We start from the raw sequence: 18,170 nt of genomic DNA, 5'->3' as shown, positions 1-18,170 counted from the left end.
GGTGGTAAAACGTGCAACATTGCTATTCAACTCGTTTAGCACCAATTTTACAAAACAAGTTGCACTTTTTTGTTGCCCGGTTTCACAGTACTTTTAAGGAAAATTTCACTATAATTCATGATAGCTTGGACCTCTATAGGTTTCTAAATATAGCAACAATGTCTTTTAACTGCAAAACTACAAGTAACATTGTATACATACCAGGTTAAGAAGCACTGCATTTGGTCCCAACATAAAAGCACTAAAACAACATGGCGTCTGAAGCAGGGCCCGAGAGTTTGAAGATGCTTTTGTTTTGAGAGAAATTATTCAAATTGCACGCAAAAATCCACGTGGATCCACGGATAAAAATGTTTAATAGTAATTAAGGAAACAATCTGGTGATTTTGATGCTTGTATCCGCTGTGTAACGTTTCCGCGAAAATTTGGAGTTAAGCGACCTGACTACAAGAACTCAGCAACCATCTTGATGAAGCGGGTAGGTATCTGATCTGCGCCCGTAGAACAATCCGATCGTAGATTTTTGATGACCTGGAGAACGTTCTCACTCGTGACAGGTGACAGCTGAAAACGCATACCCCCAGAGGGGACGTCAGGCAGGTTATCTATCAGGCACGTGAGATCCTCTATTCGGGTCGTCCGAGTCTCTAGTGTTCTCTGAGCAGTCGTCGCGAAGAAATCGTTTAGTTCGTCCGGATCAAACCGCAGGGGCCTTGCACTTGGCTTAAGCACTCTCCAAATCTCGCGCGACTTATTTGAGTAGAGAGCTTTTTCAATAAATGCCTTTCTGAGCAGTTCTTATTGCCGACTTTAATTTATTCTTGACCGAACGAAACTCATGCTAAGCAGCATCAGTGCTGGTCTGGTGGGCGGTAAATCTAGCAGCATCCCGTTTCTTCTGAAGTTCCTCTATCAATGGGTCCTTCATCCATGGGGCGGGTGATCGCGTGACACGAACCTTTCGCAAGGGGCCGTGTCTCTCAATACACTCGGAAATTAGTGTATTCAGTGACTCTAGTTATTCGTCTGGATCGTCCGAGTAGTATATAACAGACAGAGGAAGAGTAGAAAGTCCTCTTTAAACACATCCTCGTTAAAGTTCCCAATGTCCCGGATAAATTTATAACGAGGCTGAAACCGGGGGAGCCGTACATTGACGCATGCGTAGATGGCATCGTGCTTTCATTGATGGGATCTCAAAGACCTCCCTGACCGAAAACAACTGATCGATTCGTGTAAAAAAGTATGCGGTTTCGTGTGGACGGAAGGCTGATTCGTGTAAAAGAGTGTGCGGTTTCGTGTGGACGGAAGGCTGATATCGTGTAAGAAGGTACGCGGTTTCAAAAATATCCGGATTAGTGCGGACGGGGCCTTATAGATTATATTTTGTATGAGACAAGGGTTCAGGAAACCTTGAATAACCAAACTTGTGTAAAAAGGTATGTGGTTTCGTGTTGGACGGGAGGCTGATTCGTGTAAAAAAAGTATGTGGTTTCATGTGAACGGAAGGCTGATATCGTGTAAAAAGGTATGCGGTTTCGTCTGGGCGGAAGGTTGATTCTTGTAAAAAGGTATGCGGTTTAAAAAATATCCGGATTCGTGTGGACGGGACCTTATAGATTGTTTTTGTATGAGACAAGGGTTCAGGCAACCTTGAATAACCAAACTTTATCAGTTAGTTAAATCGTGCAACAGAGGGTGGAATTGTACATGTTGCTGCTTTACAAGGGCGTAGCTACTTACTCCTAAGGGGCTAGGGGAGAGGAGATTTTAGATGGGGGAGGGGGGAGAAAAGAAAGGAAGGCCTGACACAAAACCATTCAGCAAATCGTGTGACACATCCAAAATCTGAATGTGGCAGTGATTGGATAACACACAATACTCCCTGACGTCATCGACCGCAAGTAAATACGAGCAGAGCAATCGGCATGGAGAAGCCATTGAAATTTTTAATCGATGTTTTGGTTTCATGTGGTACTTTTATGGACAGAGACGCTGAGAGGAATTCAAAAAGGCTCTAGAGGGCGCTCTCAAGTTCTTTCTGGATGGTATCGAATCATGCTGTGTGGGGGTGGAAGGCTCCAGTAAAAGTATCTGGGTCAGACGTTTCTCTCCTTCAGCTCTCTCCGTTTTTCTCTTCCATCTTTCCCCTTCTCCCCCAGAAACGCCTGATACTCAGGCAATAATGTGTATGGCCATAGTAAATTGGTCATTGAACCACGCACCCAAGTTCTGCACGGTATTCACTTTGGCGACATCACAATCGCCTACCCTGATGATATTGACAGCAGTCTTCTTTTAAATGATGTCGTGATGCTATTATAATAAAGTCGGTTTTGTCGTCGTTAAGCATTCGTTTGTCGGAGTACATCCAATGCTTGACCTCCCTGATACAAGTTTCCATTGATTTAACTGCCACATCTTGACTAGAAGTACAGCTTTGGTTAAAAAAGTAAATAAATAAAGCTTAGAGTCATCAGCATAACAATGCAATTTTGGAAGATGACTTCTGACAACGTCAACGATTTTGCTTGAATTTATGTTGAAAAAAAGGGACCTAAGCATGAGTCCCACGGGACGCCACAACAAAGATGAAATATGTCTGAAAGGATATTCGTAGTGTTGTTCCAGACAGATAAAAGCAATGAACTACGAAAGTGCAGTTTCATTCAGACCCAGCTTTGATCTTAAACGTGTCGGCAAGATACTAGGGTCGACAGTAGGCGGTAGTCTAACAGAACGAGGAGAGTACAGTGACCTGGTGACTTATTTTTGTAAGAATGCCTTGTGAACTTTCACCAAAAGCTGTTTCCGTTATGTGTAGTTTCTTGTAAGCAGACTAGATCACACGATGCAAATTGTTCTCAGCCCAGGGTGACTGAATCTGATCAGCAACAGCAGTCTCCCTGAGCTTGGAAATGTAAAATAGATTACTTACAGGGTGTAGGTTCTTAAAGTTAGTCGAATCAAATACATACTTCTTTAATCATGAATGTGTTACTATTGCCTCTTTCCATATTACAGGGAAATGACCAGACTCCACGTTATTACAGGCAAAATCTCATCCATAAACTCAACTACCAAACTCAACTACCAGTGAGGCGCGCATTGGATGCAATAAATATGATTTTTTACGAATCGCATCAAAATATACCGTGCATCATCCATTAACGGCGTTTTAAAGCTGGTAAATAAGCAGCAAGATTGGTCTTCACTTCTCGCGTTGGCACAATAGAATTTCGTCGTTTAGAGTGAATGCTTGTCACCTTGTCAATGAAGAACCTGCCAATGTTATTTGCACCCACCTTGGAATTTCATCCTTCGGGCAGCTATCCTGGGTGCCAGAGGCTTTTCATGCGCAGTTTCCGGTTTCGGTCAAGTCTTAATTAGGCTGCGAACGGCAGACGTTAAGTCTTAATAAGTTTTTTCTCGCGGCTTCGCCGCTCGTTTCTTCGGCCTTCGGCCGAAGTCGTGTCGGCCTGTGGCCGACACCCGGCGAAAGCTCCTCGTTGCACGCGAGGTTACCTCTGGTACCCCCAGTACCGGGCAGCAGATAATTTCTTAGATTTTGATAACAAGGAGTTAGCGGCTCAAAACAGCCTTCCCTGATGAAAATTATCTTTCTCGATGACCTCATTGTAATCGGCAGTCCGTACTATCTGAAAGTTTGGCAGAGGCTAGATCAGGATTGAACCTTAAGCTGTGTTTTGTATGAAGTCTTAGAAGTGGACTTTTGAGAGTGAAAATCATTGGATTTCCGATCGGATGTCATCTGTTACCGAGAGCAGAGGGCGAGACTGACGTAACCTCCCCCGCTCCATCTTTAGAGTGAGGAATCAAAGTATAATTGTCATAATCCCCTATATATACACCTTGCATTGTTAAACCAGATCCTTGCAAAAATTTTCCGTTTAATTGACAATGATGGTGGTTACTGGCTGACGAACTTTTTCTGGCTGATGACCACCCTTCTCTTATTCACTACAGTAGGAGATTTGGAATCACATGCTTTGTGCGTAGAATAATAATAAAAGTATTTTCAGATACCCTGCTTTTGTGTCGCTAGCACTATTTAGGATACTATCGGCGTTCATGGGCTTTCGGACAGCTTGCAACATTTTTCACTTTTTGCAGCTGACAGACTTTGACTGGCACTTAATTGTATACAAGCAGTGTGTGCTCACGCAAGCGTTTCGCACACGAATTGGTTTCTAGGAAACAAGTAATTTATCCGGGTTGTTAGCGTCTGAAAAACAAAACCATCACAACAGAGAGATCACGAGGCAACGTCCAGCGATTCTTTCTATTTCCTAGCCACAGCGCACAGTGGGCCCTGAAGACTTCGTTCAATGTACGGACGACTTATTGATTTATGTAAGCTTGATGCAATCAGTTTTTAAGGTGGGTAGTCTAACACATCAAAAACAGTTGCAATATCAAAGACGGAAGTGACTACGCTTTGAAAAATCAAAGTTCAATTTTACATTGATTCTAGTGAGATACTGAATGAAATATTACTGTCGAAAAACTACTCAGAAACTCATTAGAAACGCTCTTTCTAAAGGACTGAATTAAACAATATTACAAAGTTACAGCCCCTGTCGTGCGATTTATAAACAAAGGCAAAGGGAAGTCTTTGATTTTATTAGTCACACTGTACGATTGTACCGATAGTCGTTAGACAGTATATCAAACATTGAGTAGTAAAGAAAAGCACGCTGAGATTAATAGCATACAATGAACTTTTTGTACCTCAATATCAGCTCAGACACCCGTATCACTGCATGATTTAAGCCGCACATCGTGACTGTCCGAAGATTTGCCGACGTTTGGTTACAGAAGCGAATTCTTGTCCCAACGGCAGAACTGATAAATGTAGCGTTCGTGAGTTGCTGTGACCGCAGTCGGTCCAGTGGGCTCGGTGAAGGCTCTAGCGAGCTCCTGACTGACAAGTGTATCTGTTGTAGGTCATAATTAAATTCAGGTGAATATTTTTTCCTTGGTTGATTCCCAATTTATTTTGTCTTCTAGCCTTAATTATTCACTCATGAATTGCAAGGTATGAAATTTTAACCTTATTAATTCAATTTTGACCTACAGCAAATATATCATTAAGCTACTGTAAACAAGTTTTCTAAAAGTAAAAGAATAAAATAAGATGAAAAAAAAAATAAAGATAATTCATGGCGTTAATGGTATTCTGTACGCGCTCATAGAAAAGTGCTATTGATAACTTATTCACATTCTCAGTGGCATGTCGTTTGAAAGAGGGTCCTCTGTGCCTAGTCGTAAGTTGAAGCTATATTAATGGGATGTTAGCAAAAAAAATAACCAGCTTATTCGAGGAGTTTGGATTTGAGTTTGAAGGCATAGTTGGTAAACATGTCTTACCCTAGACTACCAGGAGACAGATAGTACATGTGTCGATCTGAAGACAAATAGATTAAGATGATTAAATAAATTGATTCAGTAATGGTAGAGGTCGATGATTACTAAAACTGTACAAGTAAATTCTAATTACTTCTTCCTTATGGAGGCTGAAGTTTCAGGAGAAACGTGGGGTCTTTTATATATTTCAACCAGATTAACATTTTTATTTATTCAAATTTACAAGGCTGTAGTTACAGCAAGAGAGGATAATGGGACTTGTCCATTTATGGCTATTTATGTCGGTAATTTTTTTCACGGCATTTGTTCTGTCCGACATCCGAGCGACTGAAAACCACTGACAGTCACGCAATTATCGTCTTTAACAAAAATGGTACCACAGAATGAACAGTCGCAATTAAGTTTTATGCTACGCTTCAACATTATTTTAGAGTTGATTCCAAAAATTAATTTAGCACTGAATTCAGACTCTAAATCAATAGTCTGTTCACAAATACAACAGAATAACCAAATAGACAGGGAAAAAAAAGCAAGGATGGTCTATAACTTCTGATTGGTTGCGACAGCTGCGATGCAGAGCGAACGTTAAAAATCAAGGATATTGTGATTTCGTACGTGGTAGTCGTCTTAACGAAAACAACTTAGGACTTTGGGGAAAGCACTCTAACCCTTGTACGTTCACTCTTAGACCATAATACCTCCAGATATTACTTGTCACTCTAACGTCTACTTCTGTGGACCAAATCCTTTGCTGTTACCATTCAAATGACACCTTTTTGCATAGTTCTATTTATTTAGCATATAGTTCTAACTTTGGAGTCTGTGGACCAAATCCTACGACGTTACCATTCAAGTGAAATCTCTTCAGCAGTACCCTTTCTATAGTACTATGTATAAGACCATGATACCGCCAGAAAACTTGTTACTCTACCTTAGAGTCACCATTCAAATTATCATTCATTTCTTAGGATTATTTAAAGAGAATTTTCTTGTGAATTTTGACATTTTTTCTTTGGCCACTATTAGGGGTGAAAGTCCTACTTACAGACGCCTTTACCTGAGTCATTACTCTGTCAGTCCATGAAGTGGTACGTGAAAAATATAGACGTGTATAAGGAAACATATAGGAATTATACCACAGGGTATGTTAATTAAAATTTCAGGATCTTACGCAGTTGTATCAAGATTCATTTATATATACTGTTCATAGGATCATAATTAGACGTTTCTGGGAAACTGCCCACCTACCCCTCCCTTCAGCCAACATTTTCCATAAGGGGGAAGTGAGTGTTAATGTTGGCTTAGGGGAGGGGTAGGTAGGCAGTTTCCCAGAAAGGTATAATAAATTAAGGCTACTTTCACACGACAACGGTCGAATTTTTGACCGATTGAACAAATTGACCGGACACTTCGTTCACACGGGACCGTTCAATATTTTCGCGCTCTTCAAACGAAGCTTTGAACGCGGCTAAGCGTCTAAATTTTCGAACGGTTAAGTTGGTTCCGTGTGAACGGAACACCTAAACACTCGAATCTTCAACCGGTCGAAAATTCGTCCGGTGCCGTGTGAAGTAGCCTAAAAGTACTCCAGTATATTTCTTTTCTTATGCATGGAAAAAGAGGATTTTTGGGCACTAATTACAAGCACCTGCCGCACCTTCCTTACTTGGGGTGCGACTATGCTTCTAGAGAATAAATGCGGACGCCTTCGATTGGAAATCTGGACTTAGATTTTGAAACCTGGATTTGCATTTTGCAATAAAACGCTAAATCCGAAAACGGAGAGAAATCCGTCGTCAAGGTGGATTTCAATCAATAAATCCAAACCCGGGTTTCATGGATTTCCTTCGTTACCGTTTTTTTTTGGGAGACCCGAAAAAAGATTTGCAAAACTGTGCTCGTAAACAGTGGTCTTTTTTCTGGTAAAAATGAGTGCGCATGCGAAACCGTTGTCCTTGAGAACAGTTTTTCAAATCTTTGTTCGGATTTCCCAGAAAAACGGACAGCAGGGAAATCCAAGGACAGATTTCTCGGCGTTAAAAAACGGTTTTGGATTCCGCGTTTTATTGGAAATCCGAAATCCGTATTTAAAAGTCTAAATCCAGATTTCTCAATCGAAAGTACTTCGTTGAAATTTGGTTTTTCAGCCTGGTCGCTTGACGAACCATGGGCTGTGGGTCCTCAGTTCAGCCGAGAAGCGCAGGACAGATTAGAAATGGCGCCGAACCACAAAATAACGATGTGCCATTGGTAAGCTTAAACGCATGGTATGATTTTTTGTACCCCACTTACCGCCGCGCTTTATTATCTGAACGCCTGGAACAGGCTAATTTTTTGATGTCGGGTAATACACCCTTTTCATGCACGCCGTCAGGGCAGCCGATGGCAGCTACTAGATAACCGTTCTAAAATTTATCTTCATCATGATCGTCATCCCTCAACATATTGTTGTTGTCGTCATCGACGTCATCATCACCAGCATCACTATTATTATCGTCGTAGTGGGCGCCTGATAATAATCATTAATTGCACCAATCTATTCTTTCGCTTTAAATTACCACGCTAAAGCTTAGGTATCTGACCTTTTAATTCTTCCCTGGAAGTTTCTCATTCACTCTCTCTACTAACTATATGACAAAACATCCTGATTATTATGAATGCGAACACGATGATCACGCCACAACAGCTGTTTCCTGATTCACTGGTCCCTGCTGTAGTAGTCGGAAATATGGCATTTTACCGTAGATAGCTATAGAAGCCGCCAGTGACTGAAGATCTTTTACTCATAATCTTATTTGCAGCCTGCACAGTCACCTGCAGCGGGTCCAGTTGAGCAAGACAGGTTCAACAGAGGGACTTTTGAGTCGTTTGAAGAATTTCCAACACCCGAGTTACTGAGAGATGCAAACGAAAAATACACTGCACTGAACCACCCTTTACCTCGCGACGCCACAGGAAAACTTTTGCCTTATCCCACACCTACAACTAAGGCATCGATTTTCGATATTACCAGAGTCCACGATGTGGATACGTTTGCGGTTGAGGTAACAGTATTTCTAAGTATCAATATATCATATTACCGAAGTGCGACAGTGCGAGGTCGGTGAAGTATGGTGGAAGGAACAGCATACGAGATAAATGAGGAGAGGAAAAACTTAAGGAGCCTAGAACTAGTACCGAATGCAGTGACGTGACTTTCAAGTTATTCCAGTTCAGCCTCTAACAGAGATAAGTTAACAAAAATACATTACTCTGCCGCTGAAAATGAATAAACATTGCAAGAGAGCACGAAGCAATCTTTGGGACAACCAAAAACTAGGATAGTATCAGACTAGTATGCGAGCATTTTTGAGTTTTTGCTTTGGAACGTCACTTTATACCTAAATAAATCATAGGGCAAAGAAAGCACAACAACACTGTATGATGTTATAATACCTTTCTTTCCAAGATCATTGAACTAAGATGAAATGGAATTTGTCCTGCTGTAACATAGTAGATTCAATAACCTGTTTCAAAGTCTGGGGAAAGAACGAGGATGTTGTGCTTTGCACCTGAGGCAGAAGGGGTATTTGGGGTAAGAAGGGGGAAGTGTTTCTGAGAAATGAATAAAGGGTACAGTGGCGCCCCAGAGCACGCCCCTTCCCCCTTCAACGTCCTCCTATGAAGTCAATGGTTGAAAATGACTCCTCTGTTAAGGTGAAAAACTTTACTAGGGAGATTAAGCAACAGCGTTTTTGAGCGAAGGACGTCAACCGGAAGTGGATTTTTTGCATCATTTGCAGTGGTTTGGTTGAAACTCTCGAGTAAATTGTCTTTATAAGAGAAAAGAAACTGAGAAATACAAATTTGTTATCGTCAAGGCATATAAAAAGGGAGAAGGCCTCACTTCCGGTTAACGTGCGTCGCTTAAAAACGTCTTTGCGTAAGCTGCCTACTTTTTCAACCCCAACTTGAGTTTAGCTTCACTGGGTTCAAGGCGAGTCTGGTTCATTGAACTGTCTGTCTCCAGCTACTCAACTGATAGCCGTTACTATATTCTTTAGCTCAACGCTTCCTTAATAATGCCTTTCCAAAGATAATGAAAAACGCTTTTTTCTTACAGGTTGAACCGGCAAAATACAACTTATCAATTCAGGTAACAGTAACTCCTTCCCTTTAACGAGATAAGTTGATGACTAAACAACGTTGAGGCCTTTTTGACAAAGCATATAAAATATACTAAGGAAACAGATGTCTTAAGAAGCTGATGTAGAACGATTTTGTGATCAAACTTGTTGAGCGCGTGTCTACCATGCCGTAAGTTGATTGAAGACCCTTAAAGGAACTGCGATGACCAAATTTAAATTGTCAAGGACGTTGATGTCATGAGCGAAAAAAACCCGGTGCAAACTCATCGAAAATTCGCTTTATAACTGATTTGTCCATTCGGACGACTTACTTTCAACCAACACTTTGTCGGATGGCTTAAGACTGATGTTCTCTTTTTTAATGCTGAGTAGTATAATAGGGAAGGTGTAAACCCCTTTTTTGAAGCGGATATTCATTGGTTTGAAGTGGAATGCATAAACACCGATGATGTCACAGCCCTTTGCCTTTATCTCGTGAAAAAAATGCGAGAGCCTAATTCACCTTCTGAGCGTCAGCTTTCACGTGAAATTTCACGTGACGTTTGTAACCTCTGCTGTAAAAAGAGGTTTGTCGTTTCACGAGCTAAACGCGAGCCCGAGTCAACTACGTGCCACGAACCCACCTAGAGTCAAGCCCGAAATGTTAATTTTTTTTCATTTTCAAGTTCTCATGGCCACAGAAAAGCAATTAACAGTTTGATCTTCGGTGGGTCTTCGTAATGCTAGTTTAATATATATCACTCGAAGTGAAATGGCTTCATACGTACGAAAGCCGAAGAGGGACTCCCCACTTCCCGTTTCGAGCTTCAGACTTCGGACTCAAAATTGTGCGTACCTCTGGAAAAATCCCGGCTACACTCCTGGTAACGTAATGATGCAAGTTCTACTTACTGCCGCTTTTATTGTCCATTGCAAACAATAAATTGTTTCAGTTCCGTCACACTAATTCTTGGCACACAAATCATGTATTGTTATGAAGTCAAAGACTGACTCTTGAGGATGAAACGCAATTTACTTACCCTCCCCCCTTCCTGCTTCTCCACAATTCAATTACTTCGCCCCTCCTCAATTTTTAGATTTTCCCATCATAAAGAGAGAGAGTTAATGTATTGTACTGAGATGCCTTTAATTTTCCTTTTGCCTGTTTGTACTTTTCCTCGACCACACCTTCTGCCCCCAGCTCTACAAGGGTGAGAACCAATCATAACTTCAATTAACTGGCATCTTTTGTTGATAGCAATTTACAGATTATCTAACAGCAAATTGGAAAAATGACCAACTGGCCAAGGCAAGGGTTATCATGCGATGGTTGGCTTCTCTGAAGCCGGATCAACTTAAGAAACTAAACTGTTCTGATGAAAAGAGCCTCCTGGCAAAGCTTCAAACAGAGATCAACACAAACATCTTTCTGGAAGTTTGTCTGTAAGTATTAGATGAGTTCAGTAAAACATGTTGCATAAGAGAGACAAAACTCCTCTTTGCACTTCCGCAACTGAATAAAGTGTCCTATTTTTTTTTTTTCAAGTTGGTGCCAAACGCGCGAAATCAACAAAAATACACTGAGTACCTGCGCAAGCATATAGGAAAAGAAGTCCTCGTTTCTAATGCCTTCCACGAAGCTCCTTGCTCCTTTGCACGTACGTTTTACTATCCCAATTACTTGCAGTCTAGGTCTATGCAGGCTGCATTATACACTTTACGCTCGGTGTGTATCTTTTACATTTTGGGTTTGTTGGGATAGACAAAAGTATTTTCAACAACCTAACTTAGTACTTCGTTGTAAATAATTGTAGAACACTACAAACTTTTTTTTTCTCTGGAACTGAGCTTTCTTTACACAAATTCATTAGCTCGATTTCTTTTTTCAGATGCGCTGGAATTCAAGCGGAAAAGATATTAGGCTATGCAAAACATGCAAGAGTCGAAATCGGAGAAGACCCTTCCAATGGTTTACATTCATGGATTGCTCTAGTGATCAACCAAGAATGGCGACTTGTTGACCCCCGTTGGTGTTCGACTTCCGTGACTGGTCTGGGAAACGCTGGGTGGTCTCTCGTGGCGCATGATGTTGGCGCTGATCACGAGGACGAAGAGGAGAGAAGGGTTTATAGGTTAGACGAAAATTATTTTCTTACAGATCCGGAGGAGTTTATCTATTCGCACTACCCCAAAGATGGCGACGCTTGGCAGTTTTTAGCACGGCCAGTAACATTCAGGGAGTTTGTGGACATGGCATACTTAAAACCAACGTTTTTTAAGCTCGATTTACGGTTGCTTGAGCAACGGAAATGCGTGTTGTCTGCACCTGAAGGAGAAATTGAGTTAAAAATTGGAACACCGCTAAACGCGAGTAGGGAGTTTAGGTATCAGCTGTGGATGTCAAACCAACAGGAAATCGATAATGTAAAAATAGAAAGATACTGTCTAATGGAACAAAAAGACAACACGTTAATTTGCAGGATTCGATTCCCTGTCGAGGGGATGTTTAAGCACAAACTGTTTGGGAAAAGTGCTGAAAGTGGTAGCGAGTACGATTCTTTCGGTATGTTGTGTGCTTTCATAATCCATTGCGACAAAGCAGCTGAAGATGCTAAAGCTCTTCCCGAGAACACACGTCAAGAGTGGGGGCCTGGAAAGGACTTAGCTGATGCGGGGCTAGTTCCAGTGACTCACCAGAATGCGGTGATTGAAGCTGACCAGGGCGCAGTCGAGGTTCGCTTTCAAACAAAAAAACCAGTAGAACTGCGGCATATCCTTCATAGTGAAAACAAAACAAAAGAGGACCTGCAAGGTAATGTTGTACACTACATGGAAAACGATGAAGTTGTGTTCAACATTCAGTTACCTGAAGACGGGAACTACGCTTTGAATCTCTACGCCAAAGGTGAAGGTCAGGAAAGGTCATTGTGCAGTTATGTGGTTGAGAGTAAAGATACCGCACAGGATAACCAGGGGTTCGCTGTAGTTCCTGATGGTCGTATTGGTCTCTCCCCAAATGACAACATCGGTATCAAACTCATATCACACAATTCACCTATTATTCAGTGTTCAGAAGATGGTTCCCTGCAGCTCAAATTCATGACCTTAAAACAATGTGAAACGCTTACAGAGTTAGAACTGGTAACAGAAGAGGGGAAAATTCTGAAGGATGGTTTCGTGTGGCCTGAGTATGACGACAGTAACAACGAAATAACCTTCAAAGTTAATTTTCCCGAATCGGGAAGATATGTTTTTAATCTGCATGCGAAAGAGGTAGGCACCGATGGAAGTTTGCCTTTGGCTTATACATGCGTTATCAAGGTTCCGAAAGCCAAAATGAATTGTGTTCCGTTTCCGTTGAGGTGTAGTTCTTGGAGACCACATTTCAGACTTGTAGAACCTGTCACAAATGTCATCCCATCGGAATCTACTGTTCGCTTTGTTGTTGATGTACCTGACGCGCATCATGTTCTTGTGTTAAGCGAGCCGAATAATAGGACGCCCTTGAAGAGGAATGATTCAGGCTTGTGGCAAGCGGAAGTGCGAACAGGGGAAGGAGATCGTGAACTGGAACTGAAAGCTAAGATTAAGAAGGATTCCAATTTATACGCTCCCCTTCTTAAGTTTCAGGTACGATAATCAAATAATAGTTTTTATAGTGCAATTCAGCCTGTCTCTGGGACGGGAACTAATCTTTTTGAAACAGCGCTCGTTCACATTTGGTGCCGATACTCCCTGCTAGAGTAAGAAGCTGGCTGGGTACTGATGTAAACACACACTTTTTTTAAATACCCGCGCTAGTGATTCATACACGTAAGGTGTCGGTGCTCAAGTACAGGGGGGTCAAGGCTTACGCGAAATCGTGTTTAAGATACCCTTAATGAATCAAAGGGGAAGAATTTCAGTTGTCAGATTTAACAACAATCAAGGGGATTCCGCGTAATTCTCTACCTTTCCTTATCCTTAATGTTAGTGACATTCAACGTTTTTCAGTTAACAACTGATATGTGCCTTAATCCTCGTTTTAGTGCAACTCCATGTTGCCTTACTTTATAATAGTTGCGCGCCACCCCCAATAGTGGGGTAAGTGTTCCACTTCAAGTTTCTCGCGGTGTACTTGTCGGACGGCACACGCTGCTACTATGTAATGAAAAAATCCAACCCACGATTGTCCGCTTTAAGTTAACTTAAGAGGTGTGGCGTCCCTTCGGTGGACATAGTATTGATTTACTGTTCACTGGTAAGATCTACAGTAAGGTATGCTTCAGTAGTGTTTGCAGATCTTCCAGCATATCTTTCTGATTCACTAGAATCTATTCAGAAGCGCGCACTGGCCAGGAATTTCATGCAGTCACGCAATGGATAAGGCAGGGCCAGTGTCTCTTTCTAAGCCCCAAGCCAAGGCTTCGAATAACCCGAGTAGCATCGTCTACAATCTCACACACCAAAACGTAATACAATCCAATTCGCATTACCCTGAACCTGCTCAGGTAGAACCAAGTACCCATCAGAATTGAAAGACTCAAGAAGTTTGTAACCAGTCATGAAGTAACAGACGATAATGAAGATCTCCTTATTACAATTATTTCATTAATTTGTATATTAGGCACTTATAATATCTATTTATTAAATTGCAATCAGTTAGACATTCAGTCATAGACTGCGAATGACTTGAATAAACTATATTATTGTAATTATTATCCGTCATTATTATTATTATCATCATGCTTAATTTTTAGGTCGAGGAAAGCGAGGAACTCAAAAGGCAAAAGGAACTGCGCCGACAGAGAGAAGAGGCTGAGAGACGGGAGGAAGAGGCAAGAAAAGAGATGATGAAAAAAAGGATTGAAAAAGCACGACAAGGTAAGCTCAGTCAACACCGATTTGATGAATTCTATGCATTTACAAAATGTGATGGCTTGTATGCACTATGGAAATCAAGATTTAGTGCCTAGATTCCGCGTAGTGAAACATTTTACTGATCCTGAACCTTAAAAGGCCTCAAACGAGTTTGAACATCAGCTTTTGCAGCTGATATTCTTCGAATCGTGTGGGGAACGAATTCCACCGAAACAATCAAGATTTAGCAAGATTTGGATTAAAATATTTTACCGCAATAAGCAGCAATTTCTCCTTTTTTTGCACTTGGCGTCAATTAATACCGCCCCAGGAAGCTTACAGGAAATTGAACATAGCTTTTGGCGCAGATATTTCTGGAATCGTTTGGGAAACAAACAGGAGTTATGAATGGCTAACGGCTCGAGAGCACGCTCAAGCTATCGTTGGTGATACAAAACACTGGCTGTCCAGACTATCCCAGAAATGTTTTTACCAAAAATCGACACACAGCCTCCTTAAACTGTTAAACTGTTTTTCCGCGTTTTCTGCTTCACACCAGTTTCACACTTGAATTGACTGATTGACAGTGTCTCAGCTCTGGCGTTACTAGATTTAAGCGGGTATGGAAGGGACTGATCGAAGATAGGAGATGAGGTACTGGGGCGACGTTTACTATGATTGGCAACTGTCCCTTAAATGCAATCCCTTAATTGATATAGATATCGTACAATGTGTTAGCTTTGACTGTCTGTTTCTATCGTTACAGACCTTCAAGCAGCCATGGATAGCAGAGACGTGCGGGCTTTACGTGCTGCTATCCGTGAAGTAGAAGAGTCGAACTTCATCTTCGCCTTCACCTCGGAGGAGGTTGAGGCAGCTAAAAGGCTGCTAAAATCCCTTGAGAGAATTGAAGCATTAAAGGAAGCTGTAGTGAAACTAGACAGAAAGACAATGCAAGAACTAAGAAACTACTCAGATCCACCAAAGCTAGTCCATCGAGTGATGAAGGCCGCACTTCTCTTGTTAGGGGATAAACTAAAAGTGACGACGGTGAGTCTGTGTACCGTATTTAATTAGCTGAGGAGCCAAAACGCATGGGCAGCAAATAAGGACATGACTCTTGAACCTCATGGCCTAAACCGCCATGACGAATTATTGTAACCCATATCCTTACTGTTTTTCCTTTTCAGTTTTTGTGTTGTACATCATTTCCGCCTCTCCCTTTGAAACAATTTTTATTGCGACATTCTCCATCTATATAATATTGTTATTGCTACATAAGTTCAGTAACATCTGTAAACCTGACGAAGGCTGGTATGGCCAGCCGAAATATTGTTATAAGAAAACAATACACGTTGTTATAAATCAGCTTTGCAGTAGTCTTTGGACTTCTCGTTTTTGGTTCTTTATATTTTGGCTGATTAGATCTCTTTTCTAGAGATCCAACGTTTACAACTACCAGGATTTTCGTCCACGGTTTTTGCAGTTAATTTAAACCACTTTAAGTCGGTTTAAGTTTAAGATTCTACTCAAGATGGCAATAAAAGTCAAAGAAACTTAATAGGAGTAGCTGTTAGGGAAAAAACAAACAAATAAACAAACAAACATCGAGCGAGAGAGAAGGAAGCCCCGCCCTCCCCCTTTTTGGCTTGAAATGTTCAATTTTCTGAATATACAGAAATGGAGTGACTGTCAAAAGCGTCTTGCGACGATTGGTAAACATGGACTGTTTGCACGAGTGAGAAAATTTGACGTTACCAGTATCACAGAAGAAAAAGCGTCCCAAGTCCTCAATCTGATTGGTCGATGCCAAAGAGAAAAAGCAGCTTTTGTCAGCCCTGGAGTTGAAACCTTCTATTGTTGGGTAAGTGAAGCAATACTATAAATGGGCATTATAATTCATTCAAAATATTTCCCCACTTCTGATTGGCTAAAAGCACACGCATAATTCACCATAACCAGTTACTTCCTGAACAAATTTGGAAGAATTTTGTGTTTAACGAGGAAATGACGTCAAAAATGCAGCCTTCTACATCGATACAGGTAAGCTTTAACATCGATACAGGTAAGCTTGTTTTAGCTATGTTTTTAAACTAGGAATTATTTTGAATGAATAATAAATCAATTATTGAATTCGGCTTTCGTATCATATGAAGAATTATGGAGATCTCGGAGGGTGTTATCCGCCTCGGCCTACGGCCTCGACAGATAACACCCTCCTCGATCTCCATAATTCTTCATAAGATACTCAGCCTCATTCATTAACTGTTAAATATATATATATCACAGCTTGTAAGGTATCCTACAATTCGGTCTTCCGACTGCAAAAGGGACAATAAACCAGTGAGTGTAAGTCTGATGAGTCAAAATCAGTCACTGTCTGTGTTTTGAGGCCTTCTGTTAGGTTGCACTCATAATTAATGTTTCCTTTTTAATGCTAATTAATTTTACCATTACAGCCAGTTTTTACTGCAGGGTGTTAAAGTACAAAAAAATGGTGTTATGAAGACATCCTCATCTTGGAGTCACGAATGTGTTGTATGCACCCTTTCCACAGTGCCGTGAGAACCCTCTTACTGTAGTAGACCAACGCCTGCGAAAGTATGAGTTTCTGGTGCCTTGAAAAGTAGCCTATCACAGGCTTTCAGGTCGATACTGTAGCTGGGAGCGGCGCCAAATGAAAAGTGGAGCGTAAATAGGAAACGGAGAAACGCTCCCTTTTTCTATACTCCTCCCATTTCTTTCCTGCACCGTTCTCTTGGCCGTACCCATTATTTGAACGCTTAGAATTGAAAAGACAACTGGAAAAGAGACGAGTCACATTAACTTATCTGAATCAGTATAGGTTAAGTTACTCGCAGAGTAACTTAAAACTTAATCGATGAACTCGGTAACCTTGATACGTTACTGCTTATTCGTATTCAGTAGTGAACTACGGAAAACCTTTTAGATGAGAAGATTAATTCTGCAAGAGTAATACGCAAGTTAATTTACAGAAAAAAAAGAAAGTTGTATGCTTCCCCGTGCCCCGTATAAAAGCGGTCATTTACTCGCATGTACTCGCGTATTACACTTATCAGACTTATGTAATTCGCATTCAACTTGTAGTACTGTGTGGTATTTTAGTTATGATTACCAAATCAAAAAGTGGTACTCGACGAACTCGTATATTCGAATAGCGGTAAGTTGCGGAATAATTGCAACTTTTCTTCGGCTTAATTATTTTCGTTTCTTTGATCTTTAGACCATAGGAATGATAGAAGAATTTCGGATTGCAAATCCAACTGTGAAGTGTAAAACTCCTTCGACTGCATCAATACAAGAGGCGAAAATCTGAAATCTAGGCCGTATATGACATCAAGAGAGCAAAACTACTGAGAAGAGTCATTAGACAGCTGTTAGCAAAAACTACTCAAGCTAGTAGGAGTGGGGGAAGACGGTTTTCATCAAAAATAAATAAATCCTCGTCAACATTCAATACAGTGGCCACAGTGTTATGCAAAATAACTAGCCCTCCTGTTGTCAGTAAATGTGTTTAGTGGATCTAAACTTCAGGTATTCCATGACAAACCTGCCTGAAACTCCCATGCTCGTGTTTGGAGACTTGAAACTCATAGTTCTTGACAACAATGCTTGTAAACATCAGTGTGCAAATAAATTTTTTGATTAAAATAAAAAGAGTGTGAAACGATCATGTCATGTATTCCGTGAATTCAAGTTTTACATACAAATTAACTATTTATAAAGTAACTTGAAATAAAGTAAAAACAATGAGTTTTTAATATTCAGCCAACTTTAGTTTAGAGACCTCTACAGGTCTTGTGCAAGCTCTAGAAT

General features: G+C 40.9%; 1 protein-coding gene across 1 annotated transcript; it reads left to right on the top strand.

Annotated features, from left to right (window-relative positions):
• The first annotated feature begins 7,536 nt into the window (after window positions 1-7,536).
• LOC140952353 (uncharacterized) lies at window positions 7,537-18,024 on the top strand. The gene is made up of 9 exons (XM_073401775.1): window positions 7,537-7,638; window positions 8,190-8,432; window positions 9,491-9,523; window positions 10,753-10,937; window positions 11,384-13,124; window positions 14,234-14,357; window positions 15,100-15,383; window positions 16,012-16,197; window positions 17,578-18,024. The coding sequence occupies exons 1-9, from the start codon at window positions 7,555-7,557 to the stop codon at window positions 17,668-17,670; spliced, it is 2,973 nt and encodes a 990-aa protein (XP_073257876.1). The 5' UTR covers window positions 7,537-7,554; the 3' UTR covers window positions 17,671-18,024.
• The last annotated feature ends 146 nt before the right edge of the window (window positions 18,025-18,170 follow it).

Source organism: Porites lutea, chromosome 11 (assembly GCF_958299795.1).
Source record: "Porites lutea chromosome 11, jaPorLute2.1, whole genome shotgun sequence".
NCBI lineage: Eukaryota > Metazoa > Cnidaria > Anthozoa > Scleractinia > Poritidae > Porites > Porites lutea.
Note: the sequence above shows the minus strand (reverse complement) of the source record. Positions and strands in the feature narration are given on the sequence as shown.

Excerpts from the sequence above, each read along its gene's own strand:
- LOC140952353 (XM_073401775.1), top strand. The coding sequence starts at position 7,555 with ATGGGCTGTGGGTCCTCAGTTCAGCCGAGAAGCGCAGGACAGATTAGA. Across the intron at positions 10,938-11,383 it reads ATCTTTCTGGAAGTTTGTCT|ATGCGCTGGAATTCAAGCGG; the intron begins GTAAGTATTAGA and ends TTCTTTTTTCAG. Across the intron at positions 15,384-16,011 it reads ATAAACTAAAAGTGACGACG|AAATGGAGTGACTGTCAAAA; the intron begins GTGAGTCTGTGT and ends CTGAATATACAG.